Here is a 26,050-nt window from a genome sequence, read left to right as displayed (position 1 = left end):
ACAGTACATGGACACGGAAGGAGAGGAAATGCAGGAATGAACTGCGGCGTCTGCATGACACCATGCATATGTCAGTGTAGCAGTATGTGTACAGTGTGTGTGTGTGTGTGTGTGTGTGTGTGTGTGTGTGTGTGTGTGTGTGTGTGTGTGTGTGTGTGTGTGTGCGTGCGTGCGTGAGTGACCATGTGCGTGCGTCTGGGGGGGGAGAACTGGTAGTTACACATCCCTCTCTCTTGTCACAAAGCAATGAGGGTGACAGGCCACTGACAGCAACTAAGACCACATCATTCAATTACCCAGCACTTAAATGAAAAGCTTTCATGGTCTCCACAGATACAAATGCATGGAAGGCAGCAAGAGAGGAGGGAATAGGTTCAGTGGATGTGAGGGAATAGAGGTAAGAACATTAAGAAAGAAGGGAACGAACCGTGTGTGTGAGTGCGTGCGTGCGTGCGACGCGTGCATGCGTGTTTGCGTGCGTGAGCGAGCTGTGAGAGAGAGAGAGAGAGAGAGAGAGAGAGAGAGAGTGTGTGTTTTGGAACACATGAATAGTTTAGGCAATATAGTTTATTTTTGTCTCGTCTAGCTATAACTGGAGCTCACACCCGCGCACCGCACATACACGCTTTCTTAACCAAATTACAGTAACCAAAAACCTTTTTTTGTGGGTGGTATTGAGCCGTTAATGGAATGCTTTTGAACTGCTCCTGTTATTTTTATCCATCTTATAAAGCAATAACACTAGCTAGCATGGCCTGTAGTTGTGTAATCAAATGGAAAACAACTCTGCTGTTCAGTGGGCCTGAGGACAGAGAGAGAGAGAGAGAGAGAGAGAGAGAGAGAGAGAGAGAGAGAGAGAGAGTGAGTGTATTGGTACTGTATAGATCTCTGCAGTATAGACATCATGGACATCTGATGAACACTTCCCTCCCATTGTGACCATTGTAGCCTACCTGAAAGAAACATCTTTGTCACACACTGACTATGACATCTCCCAGTGTCACTCCCTGTCAGACAGTGTCACTCCCTGTCAGCTGTCACACCCTGTCTCTGCATGTATTCTTGAGAAGTCGAGAGTGAGGAAATTATCCCATTTGTTTAACAAGTAATTGACATCACTTCAAAAATGATGCTTCAATCAGTTAGCAGTTAGGAGCGTACCCATTCACAAGTCCATCCTGATAGATTTCTCTGACCTCGCCTTTCCTCACGGGAGGAACTATGGCATAAGGAAACAGCATGAGTGAAGGACGCAAGGATGGAAAAAAATAGTATTGGAATTTGGCTCATGTTGCACCTTATCCCTCCCTTGTCCTGTCTGTCACTGGCTCTAGTATATCGCTCTCTGACACTCCCTCTCTCTCCCTGTCCCTCCCTGTTGCTCCCTGTCACCCTCTGTATCTCTCCATTTCAATCCCTGTTGCTCCATGTCACTCCTCGTCTGTCCATGTAGGCCTAGACCCTTTCGCACAACAACAAATGTGTGCATTCCATGCGCACATTTACAGAAGACAAAAACCCCGCTTCTGAAGTTGGACACTTAAGGGGAGGGGGACACAAGCCAACAGGAACGAAGGTCCTAGACCAGTACAAGAAGGAGGTGGAAAAATAGAGGTGTAATAACTTTAGCAAGGAAAAGCCTGCACGTACAGACAGAATGGAGCGAGAGCTCAGGTGACAAGTGTTGATTGGGCAAACCCTATGTGGCCTCATATGTGTTAACCCTCTTGACTGATTCCTGTTATTTCTGTGCCCTATGTGGTGATTGGAGGGTGGAGTTGAGTGGAGATTGGAGGAGTGGCTTGGTGTTTGGAGACACACCTGGGCCTCATCTCCTAATCAGCCAGCAGTCTGTTGTGTTGGATTATGCTCCCCCTATTCTTCAGATGCTGTATAAGATCCATTATTTCCAATAAATGTGCATTATTATTTTGCTACTCTGGTTTGGTTCCTTGCTAGCTATATATGTTACTCCTTAAGCCCTACACTCCATATAAAGTCGTAAAACATGACCATGAATTATAATTTGGGACAACTCTTGTGCAGATGCGGAGGCAGATTTGTCCTTCTCGGGTGTCTGACTGCAGCAGTTAATGAGGGATTGTACACTGCTCTTTTTTAGAAAACGAGGCCACTTCATTATGCATGTTTGTTTTTCAAGCTTTGCGCTTACCCTCCTGTGAAATGTGATGAGAAATTTAATAGGGGATGAGAGGCGGGAGCTTCTAATTGGCAGTGAGGGGCATTGTGGGCAATGTTCTTTTCATTGATATTTAAGTGGATTATCCAAGAGTAGAACACAACATGGAGTCAGGGAGAGGAGCGGAGAGTAGAACACAACATGAAGTCAGGGAGAGGAGCGGAGAGTAGAACACAACATGAAGTCAGGGAGAGGAGCGGAGAGTAGAACACAACATGAAGTCAGGGAGAGGAGTGAAGAGTAGAACACAACATGAAGTCAGGGAGAGGAGAGAAGAGTAGAACACAACATGAAGTCAGGGAGAGGAGCGGAGAGTAGAACACAACATGAAGTCAGGGAGAGGAGCGGAGAGTAGAACACAACATGAAGTCAGGGAGAGGAGCGAAGAGTAGAACACAACATGAAGTCAGGGAGAGGAGCGGAGAGTAGAACACAACATGAAGTCAGGGAGAGGAGCGGAGAGTAGAACACAACATGAAGTCAGGGAGAGGAGCGAAGAGTAGAACACAACATGAAGTCAGGGAGAGGAGCGGAGAGTAGAACACAACATGAAGTCAGGGAGAGGAGCGGAGAGTAGAACACAACATGAAGTCAGGGAGAGGAGCGGAGAGTAGAACACAACATGAAGTCAGGGAGAGGAGCGGAGAGTAGAACACAACATGAAGTCAGGGAGAGGAGCGGAGAGGAAAAGAGTAGAACACAACATGAAGTCAGGGAGAGGAGCGAAGAGTAGAACACAACATGAAGTCAGGGAGAGGAGCGGAGAGTAGAACACAACATGAAGTCAGGGAGAGGAGCGGAGAGTAGAACACAACATGAAGTCAGGGAGAGGAGCGGAGAGTAGAACACAACATGAAGTCAGGGAGAGGAAAAGAGTAGAACACAACATGAAGTCAGGGAGAGGAGCGGAGAGGAAAAGAGTAGAACACAACATGAAGTCAGGGAGAGGAGCGAAGACGAAAGGCCATTGTGTTTCTGGACATTCTCCGACTTCTTGCTGGTTTGTCCTATATAGAGACAAATGCAGATTTAATTTTTTCCAATTAAAAATATGTCTTTAATTTTAACAATGTCAGACTCAGATAAACATATGTGTACTCTAAGAACTGCATTGCCCAGCAAATTCTAGTTCACCAGTGGTCCTTGAGGAGGTTCCAGGTGGTTCCTAAAATGTTGGAGAGTTTGTAACCACATTATAGATCTTTAACTCTTGAGAGCGTAACTGAAACCAAATGGACCCTGGTTTCATTTTATGTTCTGAAGAATTGTTAAGGATCTGCATTATTTCATTTACAAGAATTCTACACAATTAGAGAATGTGAAGGATTGTTATTTCGACCAGCATTTGCCTGTTATCTCTCCTAATGGTATCAAATGCAGAATAAACTAGAACTGCACTCTGTCGAGTGCCTACTTGCGTGTTGCACACAAGTAGGCCATAAATGGCCTACTAGTGCGCAAGCAGAGCGCACAAGTACTGTTGACGGCTACGAACTTTCAAATCTTAGCCTCTCTGTGAAATAAATAGAATAGAATTTAGCTTTCTTAACAGGCGCTGGCCTGGTGCTATCAGCCGTGGTCTGGGACTGCTTGGGGGGCCTCGGATGCTCAAAGGCTTCCTTCAGCCTCTGCTCCTTGCTTTTAACCTCAATATTAAATATTAATGCTCATGGTGACGTAATAAAGATATGTTTCAGTGTCGGGTGGATTAAAGGAAATGCCTCTATGTGTATAATGTAATTTGTAAGTTGATTAGCAGTTGAATAGCATATACTGTGGTTACTTGGGTCGTTTGATGCGTATGTCCCGTAGCAGCATAATTACAGTATGACGTGATGAAGATATGTACCAATGCCAGGGTATAACTGGCTCTCGATGGTGACGTAATGATATGTTTCAGTGTCGGGTGGATTAAAGGTAATGCCCCTATGTATACATGTATGTAATCTGACACCAATAATGCCGTATCAAGCACAAATTAATTATTACGTCATACGCTGCCACGGGACATACGCATCGGAGCACCGGACAAAAAACATTACTTGCACGCTCTGCTTGCGCAAGTAATAATGGGTCTTGATATGAAAAGAGTTGAAAACCACTGCTCTAGTAGCTCTAGTATAGCGTCAATGACGCTATGTGTGGCACTGGCCTTCCCACCGTGTCCTTGTAACACTTGTATTATTGTCTATTGCCTACTATTTAAAATAAAACCAAAATAATTATCAGAACACTAAGATGCATTTTGGAAGCAAGGTCGATATTTCCTTTGACAAAGGCTCACAGGAAAAACTCCCCCATCACTGCAACATCCACTTTGGAGTTTTCTGATACAATATGCATGTTGCCTTCTCTCATCCAAAGTGAATGGCCTGGGCTGCAACATGAGTAGTACGTACTATCTACAGCATGACAGAACCCTATCTAGGTTAGAACCAGAGCCCAGACAGCAGCTATTACTGTGGGTCGTTGTCAATAATAAATGGTCTGGGGATTTGGGGGTTTCAGGGCTGTTTTCTACATGGTGGTCAATCCTCAGAGACGGTGCATGGTCCTCCATACTCAACGAATAACTGATCCAGTCCCTGCCATGCTTATAACCATCATGGCACACAACGAAATTAATGATAACTCCCTGGGAGACGTTGAAAAGAAGTGTGGATAGAATAGAAAGAGAGTTCATCGATAATATATGTTACGGAGTAGCAAGATGGTTTTCATTGTGTGAATGTAAAGATGGTGGTGATAGTACTATCAGCTCAGCTCCAGAGCAGGCTATGCATATTCATCTAGGGCTACTCTAGTAGTGAATTAAAACAGTTTTTGATGGAATGAGAGGCACAGGACCTATTCAGTTTAATATAAAAAAAATCAGGTATCGCAACTACTGTTACGAAAAATAGAAATAATATATCATGGGCCTATAATTTCTTTTTGCCTTTATTGATAGATTTACAGTAGTTTTGACAGGAAAGGGGGAGAGAGATGGGGGGAAGACACGCAGCAACGGTCGTCGGGATCGGGACTCGAACCTGCGACATGCTGTCAGGCGGTGCCTGGACCGCTCAGCCTATAATCTTTAACTGGATATGCTACTGAATAATCAGCGAACCGAGCATTCCTTTGCATTTACAGTTGGTACATCTCTAAAGATATTTTTGGAAGCTCCATATGCTGATGCCAATTTTAGATACAATGTTGACTTCACAGAGTTATAAAACGGGTTGTCAAATCGATCATGCAATCCGTTTGTTTGAAATGTGTGGTATAATATTATTCTTAAATCAGTCTTCCTGGGATTTGGTTTTCCTGGCCCTATAGCCCAGGCAGAATCCCCTTCTTTAAGTAGACTGCATGGACAGCTGAGGGGAAAACCAAGGATTGTTTTGGCCTTTCACAGTAATTTATCAATGATGGCTAATGTTTAACAAGCTGGTAATAGAGCAGGAATTATTTAAAGATTTTGATTTAATATTTTGATTTAATATTTTGACGTGTTCCAAAGTGTTTTTGTTGAGTTGCAGTTTATTGGCTGCTAGCCAGTTTTGTAAAGTGTTAAAGTCTGATTGTAGGGCTGATTCAATCTCTGGTATAGTGGTTTTGGAGGTGTATAGTACTGTATCATCGGCATTGAGTTGAACATTGCAAGTTCTAGCAGCAGGTGCAGTATTGCAGTCGCTGTACCGCACTGTTGTGACGAAAAGAGAGTTGAGCCAGAAGGCAAAGCTCTCTGTCTACTGAGCAATCTTCGTTCCTACTCTCACCTATGGTCATAAAGTGTGGGTCATGACCGAAAGAATAAGGTTGCGAATACAAGCGGCCGAAATTAGTTTTCTTCAACGGGTGGCTGGCATCTCCCTTAGAGATAGGGTGAGAAGTTCAGTCACACGAGAGAGACTCGGAGTAGAGTCGCTGCTTCTTAGCCTGGAAAGGAGCCAGGTTCGGGCATCTGGTTAGGATGCCTCTTGGGCGTCTACCTAGGGAGGTCCTTGAGGCACGTCCCACTGTGAGGAGACCCCAGGGCAGACCAAGGCGCAGTTGGAGAAAACACATCGACTCACTGGCCATGGAATTTCTCGGGATTCCCCAGGAGGAAGTCACTAATGTTGCTCTGGAGAGGGAAGTCTGGAACACTCTGGTGGAGCTTCAACAAGGGGTCTGGGACCACTAGGGGGTAGTCCTCAGAGTAACTACAGCCACCCCCCCCCCCCCTGTAGTTCACAAAGTGGCACAAACTAGATGCTGCTGACGTTCGTAATGACTACTTTTCTACCCAAGCGGTGATGACATTTCTACTTCTTAATAATATCCAATTCCAACCATAAACAATTATTCAAACATTTTAGTACAAGTCTAGTGAACTGGACTGGGGGGGGGGGCTTCATTTGGCAAAGCTTCATCTGACAAGGATGGCCAATTGCTTCAAATTGTGTTGAAATACAGATCCCTAATTAGGCTACTTTCTGCCTTCAGTTTCCTGTCTCCTGTCAATTAAAATAAAGCAATTAAAGCAATTTTTAAAAGCCTGCGAATAAATAAATAAATCGCCCACACTACCAAGCCACCAGGATGCCACACAAAAAACATGTTTAACTATTGTCTGAACATACACTCATCAATGTGACTGAGGGAGAGCTCTACGGGTTATCTTCATTATTTTGAATAAGCATATGGTCTTAGTCATCATTAGTCAGATAGACATAGAATTATATTTTACCACTAACGGCAGCAATCTTCCAGGAATAACTGTTAAAGTGCTTTCTGTGAAGCAATGTATTTTCTATCCCGAGGTTGGAGGAAGTGAGACAGTAGAAAGAGGGAGATTCGGTGTGGAGTGAGCGCTTGAAGGAAACAGAGATTTGTCACTTGGAAAAGCAGACCCTTCAAGGCACCCTCTCATGTACATTTGCTGGTGGTTATTTAATCACCCTATACAGAAAATTGCACCCATGGCATGGGCCCTAAATCATTCATCTACTGGGTTCCCCCAAGAAAAGATTCTTCCTTTCTCTGCTCCAACAAATACAGATTTGCAGGCAAGTGTCTTGGCACGCCTAATTGTCTGTGGCCGGCATTAATAGAATAATATTTGCTGAAGACAAGATCTAAGCCGGTAAACCTTTCAGCACAAATTCAGTCAGACACACACAGTTAAGACTGCTCAGTTATGGGCAGCTAATGGAACATAGCCATACAGTACAACACACAGATAATGTTGAAAATAGCGAGTGTTCCACTGTTCCATTATAGGTCCCATAACATGATGTTTACTCAGTCTCTTCTACAAAAAAAAGGGGAAAATAAATGTGAAATTTAACAACCCCCAATTTCAAATATGCCCTGTTTTCCACACACCAGACCAGTGTTTTGTGTTTTGGTTGTTAGTACTTCATGTTGTACCTGGCTTTGATGTGAACAGTGTATATGCACCTACTGAATGATGCAAAAAGTATGTAATTTGGCAAGAATATGATGATGCTCCTGTTTAATAGAAATGTTATCAAGTCTGTTATTTCTGTTTTATTTTATTTACTGTTGCACTTGAATTCCCACAAAAGGAAACAGACACATGGATACAATCAAAGCGTACTCTGACAAAGCCTCCTCCAAAGACACTGACTCAGACATATTGTTCGGATCGGTGGTGTGATGGTGAACTCTAGATGCTGTTTAGCATAGCGGCCCAAACCTAGGCACTTATCTTGCTATCCCTAAACCTTTTTTGTAATTTTTTTACTATTTTGTAAAACATCTGAAAATAGTTCAAATAGCGCCTTACAAGCTCACAACGTGTCGATGTAGATCGGCTAGTTGAACTATTTTTAAATTATCTTAATTTATTTTATCTTTCATCACCAGACATGAATAGCATTTGTCCCACTAAAGACTATCACTGAACAGACACAATACACTGCAATATACTGTCTTGTGTCAATGAAACTTTCACTAGGGAGTGCCCGTTTTGTTTCACAGAAGGTGTAACTTTGGTTTCAAAGACGCAAGATATATGAATAAATAAACCAAAGGCAATGTCTATACTTCTGGAATGTAGCGGAGGAGAGCAGTGGAGCTAAATCCCTCAACAGCTCTCCCCGCAGTCTGCTGGATTACATACAAATAGGACTATAGAAGGATCTGAAATTCTTCTGAATCTGAAACAACTTTTAAAACATTTTTAAAGACCTTTCTTTTTTTAAGCAACTTAAGTATAGTAAAATATGGCACCTTTAAGGTACTTCACAGTGTTGATATGCATAAATAAAAGTGGTAGTATAGGCAGAGGTTGTCACACACATAAACCTGCAACTCCAGACATGCACTCGCGTGAACGCACGCACACACACATACTCAAACCAACCTATGGCATTCAAGCAGGGAATCTCCAAGCATCTCAACACCTACTCAACAACACTAGCAGCTTGGAGATGTAGTGTCAACATAATTATCTGTGGGAGTCTGGCATGCATACAGCATGAAAAAAGTGCCGTGATGCCAGCGTAAGAGTGACAGCAGGAAAAGAAAGGGGTGGGTTTTAGTGCCTTGAACAATTTATGCATTTTCATGTGTGTAAGAGATTGTCCTTATGTAAATCTACTACAACTTGCAAGTTGATAGTGTTTTAAAGCTGCAATCCGTAACTTTTATGTCCTACCACTACCAGGGATTGGAACCCATGAGGTCTCCCACATGACAGACAAAATGTCTATCCAAGAAGTAAAGCCTATTGAGATATTGCCTGGAGAAGTCTATATGAGCAATATACAATATCTGACACGGGTGGTCTAAATTCCTCAATGGAACAGTAAGTAGAGCTGTTGCTTCCAAGTGACAACTCCGCATTATATGAGTTTCATTCCAATATAGGATGGGACTGAGCTATAACTACTTCAAATTGCACATTCTGTAATACTTGACTAGGAAATATAGGCATGAGTGCATCTGGAAATGTTGATATGCAAAATATTTTTGGAAACAACACAATTCATCTTGACATTATCTTGTGGTTTGCAGAAACATCAATGCCAAATGTTTTTCTCTAGTGAGCAGGCTGACCAGGGCTCCCCTACAGGAATGGCATCCTAACCTATAGTCTTCAGTGGTTCCCAAACATTTTTTGCTCGAGAACCAAAAGATAAAATCGAACTAGTGACAAGCTCACAATGTGTCTCAGAGCTTGTATATTGTATATCAAACTTTCCACAGTGGAAATTAGGTGCATGCAAGCCTGATGACTCACATGCCAAAGCCTTCATTTAGAACAATAGAAGAAATTTCATGAAAACAACTAAATTAGTACAACAAAGCAAATTAGGCTTAAGCCTATTCTTGTATGCCTATTGCAAGTACACAGCAACATTTACAACTAAATTAAAACATAATAGCTTTTTAAATTAATTAATTTCATTGACCAATCTCACCACCTCGATTGGCAAAGCTGAATGTTATGGAAGGCAGCCAAGAGGTGCATTATACTGTATTCGTTTAATCACGAAACTTATACGATGTAGAAAGTTATGATCAAATCTATCATTATAGATATATATATATAAATGATACAGCTGGTCTAAACAAAGTCATTTCAAGCACTGTTAACTTTAGGCTTGTGTTTCAGAAGGGAGGAGGTGCACAGGCGGGTGCAATTGACTATTTGGCAAATGAAACGCTGTCACCTTCTTCCCTAGCTGATTTAGCTTGGACTGTTCCAGGCAGCTCATACATCTCAATAAGTGACCTTGACAGCCTGGTCCTCCTTAAAACTGCTGCTTGCCGGAATGTAATTTATTTGGGGTACGTGACTTTATCCTCTCGAGTCTCGACATACAATATTTAATTATGAATGAAGGAAATAAATGGGTATCCCTGGAAAGGAATTCACCATGGCACAATTACCTGTACATACTGATTTAGAGTCATTACAATAAATGGTGCTGTGTGTGGTGGGAGAGACAGGGAATGAGCAAAAGAATCTCAGAGAAGAGATTTCTGGGTATTGCATTGTAAACAAACAATAGGATTTTGGGAGACTGCCTGTGCCGGAATATTTTCATAACATGGAGAGGCATTGCCACTGCAGCGAGGCTATCTATCTGTCATAAAAGTGGTCATGGTGTCACGGACCACAGTGACGGACAGGACAGGAGGAGGAGATGCAGCTAGGAGTTGCAAAACAGCAGCGTGCGTATGCGGCTGTCACGGGCTGTGCACGTCCAAACTCATTCCAATGAGTGTCAAGAGTGTAGGTTGACGGGAAGCAGACAATGCGTAGTCTATAGCTATTTATTAGGATATTTAATTCATGGTTCACAGGACACAGAATGAGGTTTTTGTTCACTAATATATCTAAAAGATAGGTATTGTGAGGTGTATCATGGATGTTTTATTGCTGTTCTATATTGTGACATATGTTTGATGTAGCATTGAAGTGTAATTTTATTTCTGCCACTTGGCCAGTTCTCACTTGTAAAAGAGACGCAGTCTCAATAAATAAAGGTTAAATAAAAATAAAATATCTTGTTGGGTATGAAATGAATAAAGACTTTAATAATTGAATATACAACTAACAACACACAGTTGGGCTTGCAAGTTGCGTGTGTGCGTGTGTGTGTGTGTGTGTGTGTGTGTGTGTAGGGGGGGGGGGTGGAGCACCGAGGTCAGGTGGGCAGCGAGGCGAGCGGGGGAAACTCTTTTATTGGCTTTCCATCATATATAATATATATCCATACGTTGGAGGATAGAATTTCCCAATCAAGGAAACTGTACTCAAGGAGTCCTCAAGACTCTTGCAGAATCAATGAGACCTGGCAGCCCATCATAGTGGACCAGGAAACAAACAATCTTCAAGTCTCACCAGATTCACAGCTATATGTGGAAATAATTTCCGTATGCCTCTCAAGTGCCCGAGGAGTACCTCAGGCCCTATATAGCCCTATTCCCACAAGGACCAAGCCATAACATTCCTAGATATCCACACAATGGTTTTCTTTATGCAGAAGTAATGGTGTCTGCTGCTCCCACATTAATGAATAGTACGGATATACAGTAGTCTGACATTCATATGAGACTATCTGGCATTTGGGGAAGATAATGTATTGTGGACAAACATAACTCTTCCCCAGAGTGCATGCAGACAAAAAGGACATTGAGGTCTGTCTCTACAAAGAAACAAAAGTGTATCATTAAGAGAATATAAAACTTAATAGACTATTGCTAATGATCTATGCATTTACCGGTAAATACAAATTTGATCAAATCTCTTAGCTGCGCCGACATTGATCTAATGAAGATAGAACCAAACGTCATACGTTACGGAAATCGGACACTTTCATTCCCACTTCAGCTGCCGGTGAAGATTTATGCCATATATGAGGTTGAGATTGTAGAGATTTATGGAACAAAATAAAAAGGATATCAATAGCCACATTACACCCCATGTGGAACATTGCCAGTGGATTTACGGTCGTTCAGTGCAAGTAGGAAAGAGATTTAGGATTTAATTCCATTACAGAGGAGCTCATGAAGCAGCAGCAACAGCCTTACCAGGTGCTCCTATACACAGCAACTACTGTAAAGTCTCCTTGCCATGACAACCCAGTAGAATATAATAAAAGAAGCATGCAGAGCTACAGCAAATGTCAGATCAAGACACAAAAAGCTTCACACAGCATCAATGGCAAAATAATAAATAGTTATAAAATAATACTAAATAATAATAAATGACAAATCTAAAGACCTTGAATGAAGTCTACAAATTGGAATCAAAGACAAATGTAGCATCAAAATAACAGCGCTCGGTGAGTTGCTTGCGTTGGTCATACACAGGGAGGCTGCCTCCGTGTGGGGAGAGGTTAAGCTTTGCGAACAAATCAATGCTGGAGTTTGTTAACTGATTAGTGTGATCAGGCTTGATCAAAGAGTTGGGATCCTGCCAGTTTGCTGTAGCAGTGGTGCACTGGATGGGAGTCCACAAAGAAACATCAAGCATCCTTCTCTGCACATGGACTTTTAATATTTAATCATACAGACTGTCAATATGAGAGATTTGCATCTGAGAGGCAACACCAAAAGTTGAATACTGTGTCTGGTGTGTGTTTGAATAGTTTGTGGCAAAACCTTGATATAAACTGCAAACTTTGAAATTTGAGGCTGAATAGAACATGAGGCATGTCAACATGTATGTATGCCCCTTGCATTCCCTGAATCCATCCTACTCAAGGAGAAGGAGTATAGAATCCCCCAACACTCTGCCTGCCTGCCTGCTTACTACTTACCATATTCCAGTCCACTTGAAATTAATCTAAAAGTGTGAAGCAGAGATGAACCTTATGGATGGCACAAGAAAGAATTACGCTTCAGTTCCACGTGATGTCTTTATAGAAAAAAGGGCGATGGCGGTAGAAATTAATTAAATAGTGAAAAATCACATTTCGTCTCTAGCCCTAGGTAGGTCAGTTGCCCATGATAGAATACAAAGCAGATGGCAAGACACATCATTCATGCATCATGTACTTAATTGTTCTTACAATGACATGCGTGCCTGTCTGCATTTGTCTCCGTTTCTCAAACCACATTATGTTGTTAACCTCCATCTACAACTGAAAACAGTGGCCCTTGATGCTCTCTTCAAGAAAACCTTAGATTTAATTAAAGAATGCAAATTCGAATGCTAGCAGTGTCATTCTGTCAAGGTGTGGTATAATTGTAACGTCACAAGAGTGCATGTCTCTTCGGCTTGGATTGTATTCCAAGCATTAGGGTGCACCCACGTTTACTTTATTCTTTTATATATTTTGTTAATTGTGCTTGATATTGGAGTGTGGTTTTACATGTTAATTGTAATTATATTAATGTTGTCTTTGCTTGTATGAATGTAATGGGTGGTTAACAATAGGGTATTGAAAATATTGGACATTTTGTAAGGGGACCGTGGGACAAACAGCACGTTTTGTTGCTATCAAAAAAGATTGCAGCAGATCCCCTCCGTCACACGTGTCCTAATCTAAGGGATTTTGGAACTCATTGAAGTGAATGGATACTCTTGAAATGTCCTATTTGTCTGATAGAGGTAAATGAAATTTAAGCATGCAAAGTTTAAAAAAATTAAAAGCTGTTCTTGTTTATTTAAACACTTTCATCTGCAAGAGTGTGTCATTACAGAATAAACCCAATAAAGCTCAGAGTGTGAAAACTGTATCTGGCTGTACTGTACTTAAGCACAGTCGATATCAGACACTTTCACACCCGTGGGCACTCTAATCCATTATTGACATTATATGAACCTTGGGACATACCTTACATCACCAAGAATGGTGGTCCCTTATTGCCCAAGGGTTCCCACAGACATACCTACAGACATTCCGACAGCCGATTTGCTCAGACACATATGACGTAAATGATCCATTCATTGTCAATGGCATTTAATGTTTGTGTTGAGACAGAATCTACACTATAGCTGTTTATAGGAGGGACTAGCGCCCCTCAAAAACACTTGAGGGCATTCTTCTGTAAGGCGCTTCCATTCTAAACTCACCTTCTCATCTTTCTCTCACAACCCATGTCAGTTGTAGCCTACATCTTGTTCTGTGGGACACAACTACACATCGACATCACTTTCTGAGTGAGCAACAGTTGGGGCACATCTTTCTTATCCATCATCCGCTAAACCCTCACTGGTGAAATACACCTACGTATGTCATCCAAGGGCATCAGAGCCTCTCTCTTAATATCGACAAGCTGTCTGAACTATAGGAAATGTTCCTGCATGCTTGTATGAAGATAAATGATGGCACAGAAGAAGACCTAGGCTGGGAATGTGATTTATAGATTGCTGATAATGAACTACGTAGTTCATAATTCGGACAGAGGAGTTCCCCCCTCACTGTTGAGGTTGTTTATGTTATCACACAGAGAGTCTAGCCAATAATCAATAAAGTATTTTTCAGGACAGGTGCATAAAAGCATATTTTACATAATTAACAAGACCTTGTAACTTATCTAGTTAATATTTGTTCATGTTACCCTCCCAATTACTTATTGTGGGGGTTAGCAGAGATGGAGCACTCATGGAGAGGCTTAATTATCAAATTGGGAAGGGGAGAAAATGTTTTTTTCTTTTGTCTGGGAGGGGCGTCATGGGGTGCTCAGCAAAATATATAAAACAACATTTGCCTGCCATAGATCTTTTACTTCTCAAACTACAACAAAAACAACAACAAAAAGTGTTTTTCTACTTTCTAATTCTTTGTTTGGCCCGAAAAATTGTGTTTGTTGTCATGATTGGTCACGATAAGAGTTCGCTTTGTCTGCGGCGTAAATGTCTTTAAATAAATACTTTCTGAAAAGTCTATGAGGAAAATGAATAGGGATTTCTTTTCCGGGTCTCTCGAGGGGGCGGGACTGCGACGCTCTATAGCGGTCGCCGGTTCCCACTTTGAAAGCCACTGCCAAACTCATTGTTTTCACCCAATTTGATATTCACTTGACTGTACATAATACCTCAATGCCAGTCTGCCTTTGTAGAATCACTCTCTGAACCAGTACTTTATTTTTGCTTGGAATCTATATAGCCTATAATGAGTACAGAGTGCAGGTAATACTGGTGCAAATCACAGGGAATCTTAGCAAGCTACTGTAGGTGTGATGAATTGTTTTTACTTTCCCAGTACAGCCAGTCTATTCCTGGCTACTGACCAGGATCCCCTTGGGCAACTGGGGGTTAACTGCCTCGTCCAAGGGCACCTCAAGCACAGTGTTTCAGTGACGTCATGGGGCTTTGAACCAGGGATCTTCTAGACACAGCCTTAGGCGGTTGTAAACATCCATTATAATGTGTGCCGTGTGTGTGTGTGTGTGTGTGTGTGTGTGTGTGTGTGTGTGTGCACTGTGCATGCGCCTATGGCAGACTCACGAGAGTGTTTTCTCCATCCTGCTGCCTGTGGAGCCAATGATCTCCCCCAGTGTACAGAACATCTGTCCCAGGAAGTCCTATAGGAAACAGCAGACAACAGGGCAAGGTGTTTAACATGGTACAGTGTTCTTCACAGTATACAGAAGAACCAGAGAACAAAGCTAATTGTTTAACGTGGTACACAGGTAGCCTACAAGGCACACATTTTAAAGCTGCAATCTGTAACTTATTTAACTGGATAAAATTATATTTTAAATATTGTATCGATCCGAGCTGGGATTGAACCTAGCTGGCTCAGAGGATCGCATTACGAATGGGCCACTTCTGTGGGGTGTCCACACTATGTTAAAACAATATATCTAGCACATCTGTGATTGGAGACTGGTGTCTCTACTACTGTTCCATTAACAAATGTAGACCCTGGTGTCAGATAGGAGTAGGACACCTACTGGTTGACAAGTAGTACTTGTGGCTCATTATTGCATTATCTCCTCCGACCAAGCAGGGCATTTCTAAAAATGAAAATGTATGTACTGAAGTGAATTTCATAATAATTCTTTTTATTACTGAAACCTGAAAACAATCCGAGCATTGTCTCACGAGATTTGCCTGTACTCATCCCATGGTTTTGTACCCCATTTTTTCACCCGTTGCCAATTGCCAAAACTGTAATCCTGGGAGCTACTCTCCCTCTGCCAACCTGAGCTCATGCTTCCTTCAATGTGAGCAGGCCGCTTCTTATCACCCGACAAGGGGGAGTTTCCCCAGTAGGACTTAGCGTGTTCCTTTCCCCTCCATCAGGCACCCGGCTGAACCAGGGGGAGGCAGTATAGAGACCAGGATTACTGCATGTTTCTTGTGAGGGTAACTAGGGGACACGAGGAGAACCACCTCCATTCTATTTTCAACATTAATTCTGTGTCAAAAAGTAAGAAAAATAATGGAATAGAATGTTCTCTTCTTAAATGGTTCTTTGAGAGACAATTTGTACTGAATACTTGCCAGATGGTCCATTATTTCTTAAGTGTTTCGACAATCAAATTAAAGTTAATCACAGAGACCAAGATCGCCCACTGAATATGTTTATGCAGTGCTAAGACCAGGCTTCTAACATAAAAATGTCCAAGCGATAACAAGACAGGAAAGAACGAAGAAGAGAGAATGTCACGGAAAACTGGCATACCTTCTTCTCATCCAAGTTGGAGCGCAGCAAAGAAAGACAGACAAAAAAACACAATCAAAAGTATTAGTATATAGTAGGCTATGTTAAACAACATGCTTTGTCACATAAAAAACATATAGCGACTTTTTTTGCACATAAACATACAAGGATCAGAAATGAGCTGATATACTGTAGCTGCTCAGTAAAATGTCAAACTGTTACAGCCTGAGGGACAAAAGCATCTCAGAGCTGATTTAATATATATGGCTTCTTAAATCATTATTATAATCAGCTATTCAAGTCCCTTTAGGACTGTGGCCGATTCTAAAAACGCCTTCTAAATCCTGATCTTTAAGTTTTCTGAAAAACATACGTCAAAAATGTTATTTGCTATATATATATATATATATATATACACCCGTTTCCGTCATGAAGGTAGAACACTAAAAGGGGTTTCAAGTCTATTACTTTCTGAACCATATTAGCAATATTATTGTCTTGAAGTCTTATAAAGAGAGAAGAATTATTGAGAGAATTGTTTCATATGTGCTTACATGTTTAGAGAGGTTGCAGCTTCTGGTGTCAACATTGTACCTGAAAGACAGTTTAATAACACACTGAATTAAATGTGTTCATGAACTGTACATAGAGCAACAGTAACACATACAGACTAGGCATGTGGAAAATAATCGATACGTATCGATACATCGATTATGACGTGCGCGATGCGAGTGAATCGGTTCATTCACTGTGTGTCGGTAGAATTGACGGGTGAAATCTCGATGGATCGTTCGCGGAGTGCTTGTATCGGTAAAATCCGTGGTTGCACTGTTTTTTCATGGTAAATTTCACCCTATCCTGTGTTTCCGAGGCGCATTCAACGTACCATCAGAAAGGAAGAAAAAAAAAGGCCTCTCGCGAGTCGCAGCGCAGACACAGGGCGCGTTCGGAAATAGCGCACTGAGCCCACTGTGCAATGCAAACTAATAGGAGAGTGTGCTCCGGTGTGGTATTTCCGAACGCGCCCACAGTCAGTGAACAGAAGCTACCGTACGACGGTGCAGAGGGTGCTTCCCGCAGAGGAGACACGTTGAGAACAGACAGACTCAGACTATAATAGCACCCGCGACTAACAGAAGTGAGCCCCACGCATTAAACAAGAAGCACCACCTTTACTCTTTAGCTTTATAAAATAGCTGTCCGAGTAGCTTTGTCCGTCGATCAGTTGACTTTTCACTGTAGCGCTGCGTGCTGGACTGCTGGTAATGAGCCACACTCCACAGCTGTGCTTGCTGATTATCCGACGCAAATCTGCGTCGCGATCATTATCAATTTGTAATTAAAGAAAGCTTCTTCAGTCTGCACACACGTGTACAACAACAACAACGCCACAGCAACTTTCCACTGTCCAGCTTTCCCCTGCTGTTCTCTGGGATAGAAGCCTTATTTATATTCTGCAGCAAGACGGTGTCGCACGCCTAAAATTGCAGATCCACAAGCTCACAGCGGGGCGTGGATGAGACGCGTTGTGAGCTTGTACATCTGCTATGAATTTATAACGTTAATAATACATGCAGGCCAGGGTCTTCAATGTTTTTCAGGTCAAGCCAAGGACCACTTAGCTGAGAGTGAGAGATCAAGTAGGGACCCCCATATAGGTAATTATATTATAAAACTGTTGCAGATTAAACTAGACATAGACTTGTTTGACAGCACTACAAGTGTGACCTGTAATTTTTGTTTTGTTTATTTGTTTCTTTTCTATTTATATGTTGGTAACATTAATTGATGAACGATAGGCTATTACATTTTAATCTCTTGAAACCTCTATACTCAAAACCTCAAATTGACCTTTGAGATATAATAATTATACTATAGCCTATGATTATTAGTAATCTAACAATTCCACAATAACCAGCAGAGAGCAGACCCTTTGTTTACTTACAGAATTCTATAAGTTGGGTTGTTTGAGATGCAGAGCTATAATACTAACCTACAGTAAAACAATAAATTGCTTTGAATTTAAAAGTAATGCATTTTTACATGTTTTGGGAAATTAATAGAGCTTTAATATAAATCCTTTCTATTGTGATGAATCGCCATCAAATCGTATCGGTAGAGGGGTGAATCGCATCGTATCGCATTGATTTGAACTAAATGGTTATCGCATCGCATCGCATCGGGAAGAGGGAGAATCGTATCGCATCGTATCGCCAGGGGATTCCATGTATCTCTAATGTATCGTATCGCTGGCAGTGCATCGAGATGCGTATCGAATCGTGAGATGAGACGAGATTCACATGCCTAATACAGACACGCACCAGTTAACCATCTCAACTGGAATCTCACTTGACATAATGCACACTGAAAACCACTCGAGAATACACAAGATAAATATCATGTTTGCTAAATAAATAATAATAGTGTGTGTACAGTATATTACATCTAAAGGAAGCATCAAGATAGATAGATGATAAAATGAAATGAAATGTATGGATCTGGAGCAGCAAAGTAGTAGATCTCAATCATGCTCACTACTTTGGAAGAAATTAATCACGGTTTTCTTTGTTCTAGCGTTGTTCCCTTCCTCAAGGCTACAGTGTATCTCCCTGGGACAAAGGTTTCTGTTCATGTTCGACAGAGGAAAACCACTTGCGTGATGAATAATAATACACATTTACGGTGTATCCTTCAGCTCTCTCCACCTCTCTCTCCATTATTCTCTCCCTTCTCTCTTTCCACGCACATTCTCAGTTTAAGTCTTTTTGAAGTCGACATTATGGCTGGCAGTGCCCACAGGCCCACACAACAGCCTTCACCTCACCTGCCTCTTGTCTTGATCCATTAGGAAAACACATTGACGGGATGGAGCAAAAAGTATATTCCCTGGCTTCCCTTGCTCCCGATCCGATTCCGATCATTTGATTTTGAGACATAGGCCTACCGATACCGATCTTTCCCTAGCTGATCTTTATATTTTTATACAACACTTATGCCATATCACAATAGCAAATATCCTAATGTATGTCACTCTAGTGTAGTCTGTTGTGTTGCCTTTCAATTAATGAAAGGCAAAATGTGACTATGCTTTTATTAGAATGACATGTCATTGTGTTGTTTTTTCTTTCTATGAAAACATGGAATCATAGCAAAATAATGATGTATTAATTAGAGTGAATACAGTTCTACAGCTTATAGAACTGAGGTCAAGTTAAATCTCTTAAAGAGTAGGCCTATCTCTTTCATTCAGAGAGAGTACTACAGACACCTATGCCATCATGCATAGCAGGGGTTGCATTTCCTTTGTTTTCATCATAGGTGCCTTTGAGTGTGATGATCTCTGACTGGGACCAGAAGAAAAACAACTAGCTTAAACACAACCGTTTTTACAAAATCTCATTGCTTATACATCTTTCTTTGAGATTTACATTAGACAATAAAGAAATCAGATCTTTTCTCCCCGATTCCGATCTTTTGAAAATCATGTACCTATTATACGATACCCATTGTCAGAACTCCGGGCCCGTTGCACTAATCTGTCTGTCACGTCCCTTTTATGCCCATATGGAGATTCCTAATGTAATCAGTATGGCCATATAGAGTATGGGCATGGCCATATGGACAACCGGCCATATGGACAACCGCCTATCTGACCGGCTTGATGCCAGACACCACACTCCCTCGGGGCCTCTGCGACGCTCGCACCGAATTTGAAGTCGGTCGGTTGGACAGACGTCATCTAGGGTATCCTACACTAGGGAGGCTTTTAGCCTCTGGACTTTCTCCCTTAGCCGCTCTCCCCATAGCCTCCCAGTTCTGTTGATGGACAGAGGAGTTCTGCATGGTCAGGAGAGAGAGTGGGACACCTTGGCAAGCGTGACAGAACTGACAACTGTGTGACGGACAGACCAACGGTCTGCCTCACCTCACCGCGACAGAACTGACCACTGTGTGACGGACAGACCAACGGTCTGCCTCACCTCACCGCCTCCAGCATCTGGGAGAGCTATAGGGACATTTGTGGGGAACAACGGTGTGCGAGTGTCTCAAGATGGAAGATTTCTCATCAACAAATGTTTGGGTTACTTTACATGTTGTGCTTCTTCGAGATACCATTGCATGTGATTTATCTTTAGCGGAGAGTCCACATACATCCCAAAATGAAAAGACAGTTGCTGAGAATAAATGAGAAACGATCTCCTGATGTCCACACACTCGCGCTCCTTTACGGTACATTTATTACCACACTTTTGCAGTATTGTAGGTCCTTATATCAGTAGAATGACAAACAATTAAAAAAAATGCTTCTGCAAATGTTTTGCATCAAACTATTCATATAGTTGACGGCTCATTCATATAGCTCCTATTTGCGGTGAAGATTCGACCTTGTTTGTTAAATTATGTTGCTTTATCGGTCCATAATATTGACCGAACAGTATGCGTGTTTTGGGGCATATTAATCGCATGAAACAAATGTTTCCCGTGTATAAAGACATGCTTGGTCCGACCATGTTTTATATTAAACATGAATGACAAAGACAAAGTACTTCTGTTTGAGCAGTGCATTGCATGTGTCACCATGATAGTGATGTGGACTCATGGGCCATGCAGCAAATCACTTAAATTATCCAAAAATAAAGAATTAGGACAAAGCATATATATATATATACATGTATGTATAGTGTGAAATAGTGTGAAATACAATATTTAAAGTCTATAAAATATTTAAAAAAAAAGCTATTAGAAAGGACATGAAAGAAGCATCAGGTCTGGTAAACATGATTTATTATACTTGTTACCTTTTGCTGAATCTATTCTCTTTCCCAAAGAGAATAGATTAAATATCAGTGTAGCACAGCTTATCTAAGAAATAAAGGTGACTTAAAATGGCAAGACCAAGACAATGCATAGCAACACGATAAGCACCTCTAGGGACATATTCTACAAGAAAGGGGCCGATAAATCAAAACCTCATTTACTGTGGGGTTGTCTTTCATATATGATAAAAATCATGGTTGCTCAGTAGTACAACAGTAAACATTTCATCACTGTGTTAATTAAAATCGAATAAGGGAGTAAGGGAGATGTGTGTAGTCACTTTTCTCATATGATCTTCCTTTGTAATAGTATTATACCTGCAAGAGCTAGATACATTTCATACCGCTGTGGTTTTGGGGTTTCTTATTTTCACTGTTTGCAGTGAGGAGTTAGAGTAGGAGTTTAGAGAGGATAATGAAAGTGCAATGCAACCAGTAATATCACCAGCTGATAGCACTGCAGAATACAGAGCTCTCTGCCATTTCAAACAGTTCTATAGAAGTCACTCCAGAACCCCCACACGTACAGTACGTTTATTACTCTCCCTCTATCGCTCTAGCTTTCTATCTCTCCTCTCCCTTTTTCCATTTCAATTGAAATATCCCACCCTCAACAACGGCTTTGTACACAAATCCCCTTGACCGTCTATGTAAAAATGCTCTAAGGCTGTCTTGGGTGGTAACAAATGAAATTACCACACAGTGGGATAAGCCTGTGAGTGATGGCCAAATGAGATTTCAGTGTGGAGGAGTGATAGACTTGCTCGTAAATCTAATGACCTTCAATTACATGGTGGGCGACAAGAGAAGGCAGCTGAGCTTCTATATTTGAGACAAAGGTGGGATTGTACACATTCTTATGATGCAAAGACAAGAAACACTTTGTATAGTCTTTTGTAACAATGAAAGTAAGAAGATTATTGTTTCATGTGACAGGTGTTGGCCATGCTGAAGTGAACATGGGCAAAAGGGAAGAAGGGCGATGGAGTATTAAATCAAGCTTAAGAGTCTAAAAACAATGTAGACAAACCTTAATTACATTCCTCTGTAACTAGTTTTTGCAGCACCTGTGCATCCTCTGCACTGGTAACTTTCAGAGGAAGGTTAGAGGTAGGTTAGAGCAGGGGTTCTCAACCCGTGGGTTGCAACCCCTCGGGGGTCGCCAAATTATTTTGTGGGGTCCCCAAATGATTAAAACAATAAAATAAAATAAATTTGTAACTGAATGGCTGGAAAATGGAAATGAAGAGTTTACATAAAGTAGGCCTACACATAGTACATGCATACACCTTCCCTAATGATTATACTCGTTTCAGTATATATTTATGGTGTATTGTCTCTATTATTAAGGTTATTGTAACAGTCAATTTATATTGGGGGGCGGGAGGGGGCGGGGCGGGGGTCCCGAGGCATTGCCAAAGCATTTCTGGGGGTCCCCAGGCCTAAAACGTTGAGAACCCCTGGGTTAGAGGTTACTTACTATTCCATTTGTAGCAGAGCCACAGATATAGCAGGGCTGCTTTCATCACTAAGGCTCCCCCGCCCAACTCAACTTTCATTTATTCATTTCCCATATGGGCTAAACACCATCTAGAGTCAATGGATGTGTTCTGTGCAATTATACCACCTGCAGAGAGGAATGGTGTTGGAATAGAAAACAACCAGCATGAATAGTTACATGGCCGGGATTGAAAGCCTTTGATCCCAGGGTTTAGTATCAAGATTGGTGGTGAGACTTCACATTCTGCAACTTTCTGATCGACCTCAAAGTTAGTTGATAGCGGAAATGATCCCGTTCAGTCAATTCCGCCCAAGAAAATATCTTGGAGAGCTTGGAGAGCCCTCTTGATAGTTAGAGATGCATCTGAGGGAATGCAAATGTATGTGTGCAGACATACTGTACGCTTTGATCTAAGAAGTAAATTGTGAAGAAAGTTTTCAGTACTGAGAGGGTAGTATAAAATAAGAATTATACATTTTCATATATTGTATGTATTTTCAAACATATGCCTTCAGTAATTGCCTTAATCTGCTCTGTATTAATACTTTGTCATGATCTCTGTTATGATCTTTGTTGCAGTGCTTTCTTATTGCGTTCCTTGTTTCTTAGTTGTACACTAGTGAGGATTTTACTTTAAGTCGTGTTCCTTTTATTTAGTCTTTGTTTCTTAGTTGTTAGGTTTTACTTCTACTTTAGTGAAGTTTACTTTATTTTGGAGTACTGTCCTCTAGTGCAGTGGTAACCAACCGTATTAAGGCCATTATAACTTTGACTGCTTGCACCTCTTGATTCTCCCACATCTCATTGTCACTAACAACTAAGCTTCAGACCTCCCAAAACAAACTGATTTGACTAAAGCCCATGACCCACCTTTACTAGTCTGGGATAGCTCAGGGTAGAAGACGGGTTAATCAAATAAAAATGGCTCTCAATGTGTCATTTGACTGATTGTTTTGTAGTATGCTCATATTCCTACCAGAATAAGAACTGATTGTGTGCATACCATGTGTGTACTGTATGCATTCACACACTTGCAGTGTTATCAATTGCCTGCTGTTCACTTGTAACGTCACATGACACTATTTAATGGGTGTGTATATTTGTTGGTCCATGTTGGCATTTTTATAGATTTTTTTAGTGCTCGGATCTCCTCTTCCGCTAGAAGGAGACCCCCGGGCAGACCAAGGATGAGTTGAAGGGTTTATATCTCCAAACTCTGCTGGGAACGCCTCAGGATCCCTGGAGTCTGGAGCTCTCTGGTGGAGCCGTTGCCCCCACGACCCGACTATGGATAAGCACTTTCACTACACTTTTGTTTATCTCCTGTGAACACCCGGTTGGCCTCGACAACGATTTAGTCGGTTTGTCGCCACCATCCATTTTAAAAATGTGAATCACTGGTTTCTATCAAAACTAGCTTGAGAAAAATCCATCAGGAGACCACAAGGGGGTTAATGCAATTTCCCATAGAAAGGAGGTGTCATTCACTGATGAACTTTGTACATTTGGGGCCTTATCTTCCAGTATAGTGTCCGAAATGACATAACGGCCTTACTGTGGCAGCAGCAAGGCTTATTTATGTTGAGCACTGCAGCGGCGCTTTAATTAAGAGATTGTGAATGTGATTTTCATTACAATTTTACTGTAATCCACCAAAGTGTGACTGTTAATTCCTTGTGTCAATAGGTTATGTTTTTATCAGCAGTTGCCAGTTAAGCTTATCAAAGACAAATACAATGCGGTTTGATGTGTGTTTTGCTATAACCACAGAGACCATTCAGTTGAATTAATACAGAACACAAGTGATTGCTGTAATTTAAAGTTCTCTACAACCAGCAATGTGAGTGATAAGTCTGTGTATCAAATATACATTTATTCCACGGCAACGTTGGACAGTCACTTCGCTCTTCCATGGGCAGAGAGGGAGAGAGCGTACGATAGCACTGGGGATAACGGCTTGCGCAGCCTGGCCTATCTGGCACATGATTGGTTTGATTAATGTAACGCCTAGACCACACCTACTGTATGCATAATGTAACGGATAGCGCAGGTGTTTTAGGGATAAGGCTGTTGGCCACGGGAACTTGGCCACGGGAAAGCCCGTCGTGCCATGCTAAATCCCCAAATAGTGGGTATAGCGACTAGGGTGCAATATTGTTTTTTAATTTGAATATGTTTTGTTGCCATCTACACACCATCTATAAAAGTTAAACATCTAGGCTTATGTTTAACACTAGAAAGAAAACGGTTATGCAAAAACTGGTACCTTTCAAGTACCAAAAGTGATGACTTTATGTGGCATATATACTGTAACCATGAAGCACATTACTACTATACCAACCTCGTAGAAATACTGCAATACATCACTTTGCTCCATATCTTTCTATTGTGACTGTAGGCTAAAAATACTCTGCGTAGCGAGGTGTGGGTTTAATAATTCATCCCCTCTAACCGGGGTGCTCCTTTTATTGGAATCCCCTCTCATGACCCCATATCGAGGAGACCACAACACCCTCCTGAGACTTAACAAGATCCATATCTGGGCCAAGCACCAAACCAAGCATGCAGCAATGTATTCCTATAGTTATGCCTCGTGCTGGTGTCCGACGCTCTTGTTGCACGCATGCAAATGTGGATGTTTGTCTATTGATTGAATGGTACCAGTTGCTAATCATTCAGAAGCAAAAAAACAAAAACTTTTTAACAGCATGTTATCGACTTCGGAACTTGGCATGTCAGGTCAGGTCAGGTCACAAGATAATTACATGACATGACTCTGCTGTCACCAATACATGCCAAGTCATTACTCTGGTTAAGTCCATTTGGCCAATGTTGCTCATCTATTGTGGTCTTGTATCAATCACTACGAACGAGCCTCCTGAATAAGCAGCCTATGGATTCATTATGGCATGAGAACTGCTACAATATTACACATACTGTGACATACAGCACAAAATATATAAATGACTGCTTTTTTCATTTTTTCATTTAAAGCCATACATTTAATAGTGAACTAAATAGATGTAGAAGTGTGTGTGTGTGTGTGTGTGTGTGTGTGTGTGTGTGTGTGTGTGTGTGTGTGTGTGTGTGTTATAAGTCTAAGTCTAAGTCTAAGTATTTAATAATTCAACACTAATGATTTATTTTGTCCGGAGATTAAGTCTCCTCTCTAAACAGCAGGATGCTGCTGTCCCTGGGGAGAGCAGCTCTGCCAAGTCTCATAACCTATACCCACCTAGCCAACTTATTGCCCTATCTACAGTACACACTCTATGGTGCACGTGGCACATGGCGTAAAACAAAAGGGGGAAATTGCGCTGGGTGGCGTCTGCTTCCAATTTTGCTAGTTAAGCGGCGTGATATCTGGGCGCAAAGCTTTATGGCCCTCATTTATCAAAGCGGCATACGCCAAAATATGGGTGCACGCCGGAATTCCCACTATTTCCAGCATTTATCAGTTCCGCAA

General features: G+C 41.5%; 1 protein-coding gene across 1 annotated transcript in view; it reads right to left on the bottom strand.

Annotated features, from left to right (window-relative positions):
* Positions 1–26,050, bottom strand: part of LOC308332982 (copine-9-like) — a gene marked incomplete at both ends in the record, with an annotated part of 94,365 nt that overhangs the window by 46,109 nt on the left and 22,206 nt on the right. The window contains 2 exon segments of the mRNA XM_080789137.1: positions 15,105–15,181; positions 16,821–16,860. Of these exon segments, the coding sequence (XP_080645263.1) occupies positions 15,105–15,181; positions 16,821–16,860 (117 nt within the window).

This window comes from Protomyctophum bolini (genome assembly GCF_963924005.1).
Source record: "Protomyctophum bolini genome assembly, chromosome: 2".
Taxonomy (NCBI): Eukaryota; Metazoa; Chordata; class Actinopteri; order Myctophiformes; family Myctophidae; genus Protomyctophum; species Protomyctophum bolini.
The sequence above is the reverse complement of the archived record's forward strand: the minus strand, read 5'-3'. Positions and strand labels throughout refer to the sequence as shown.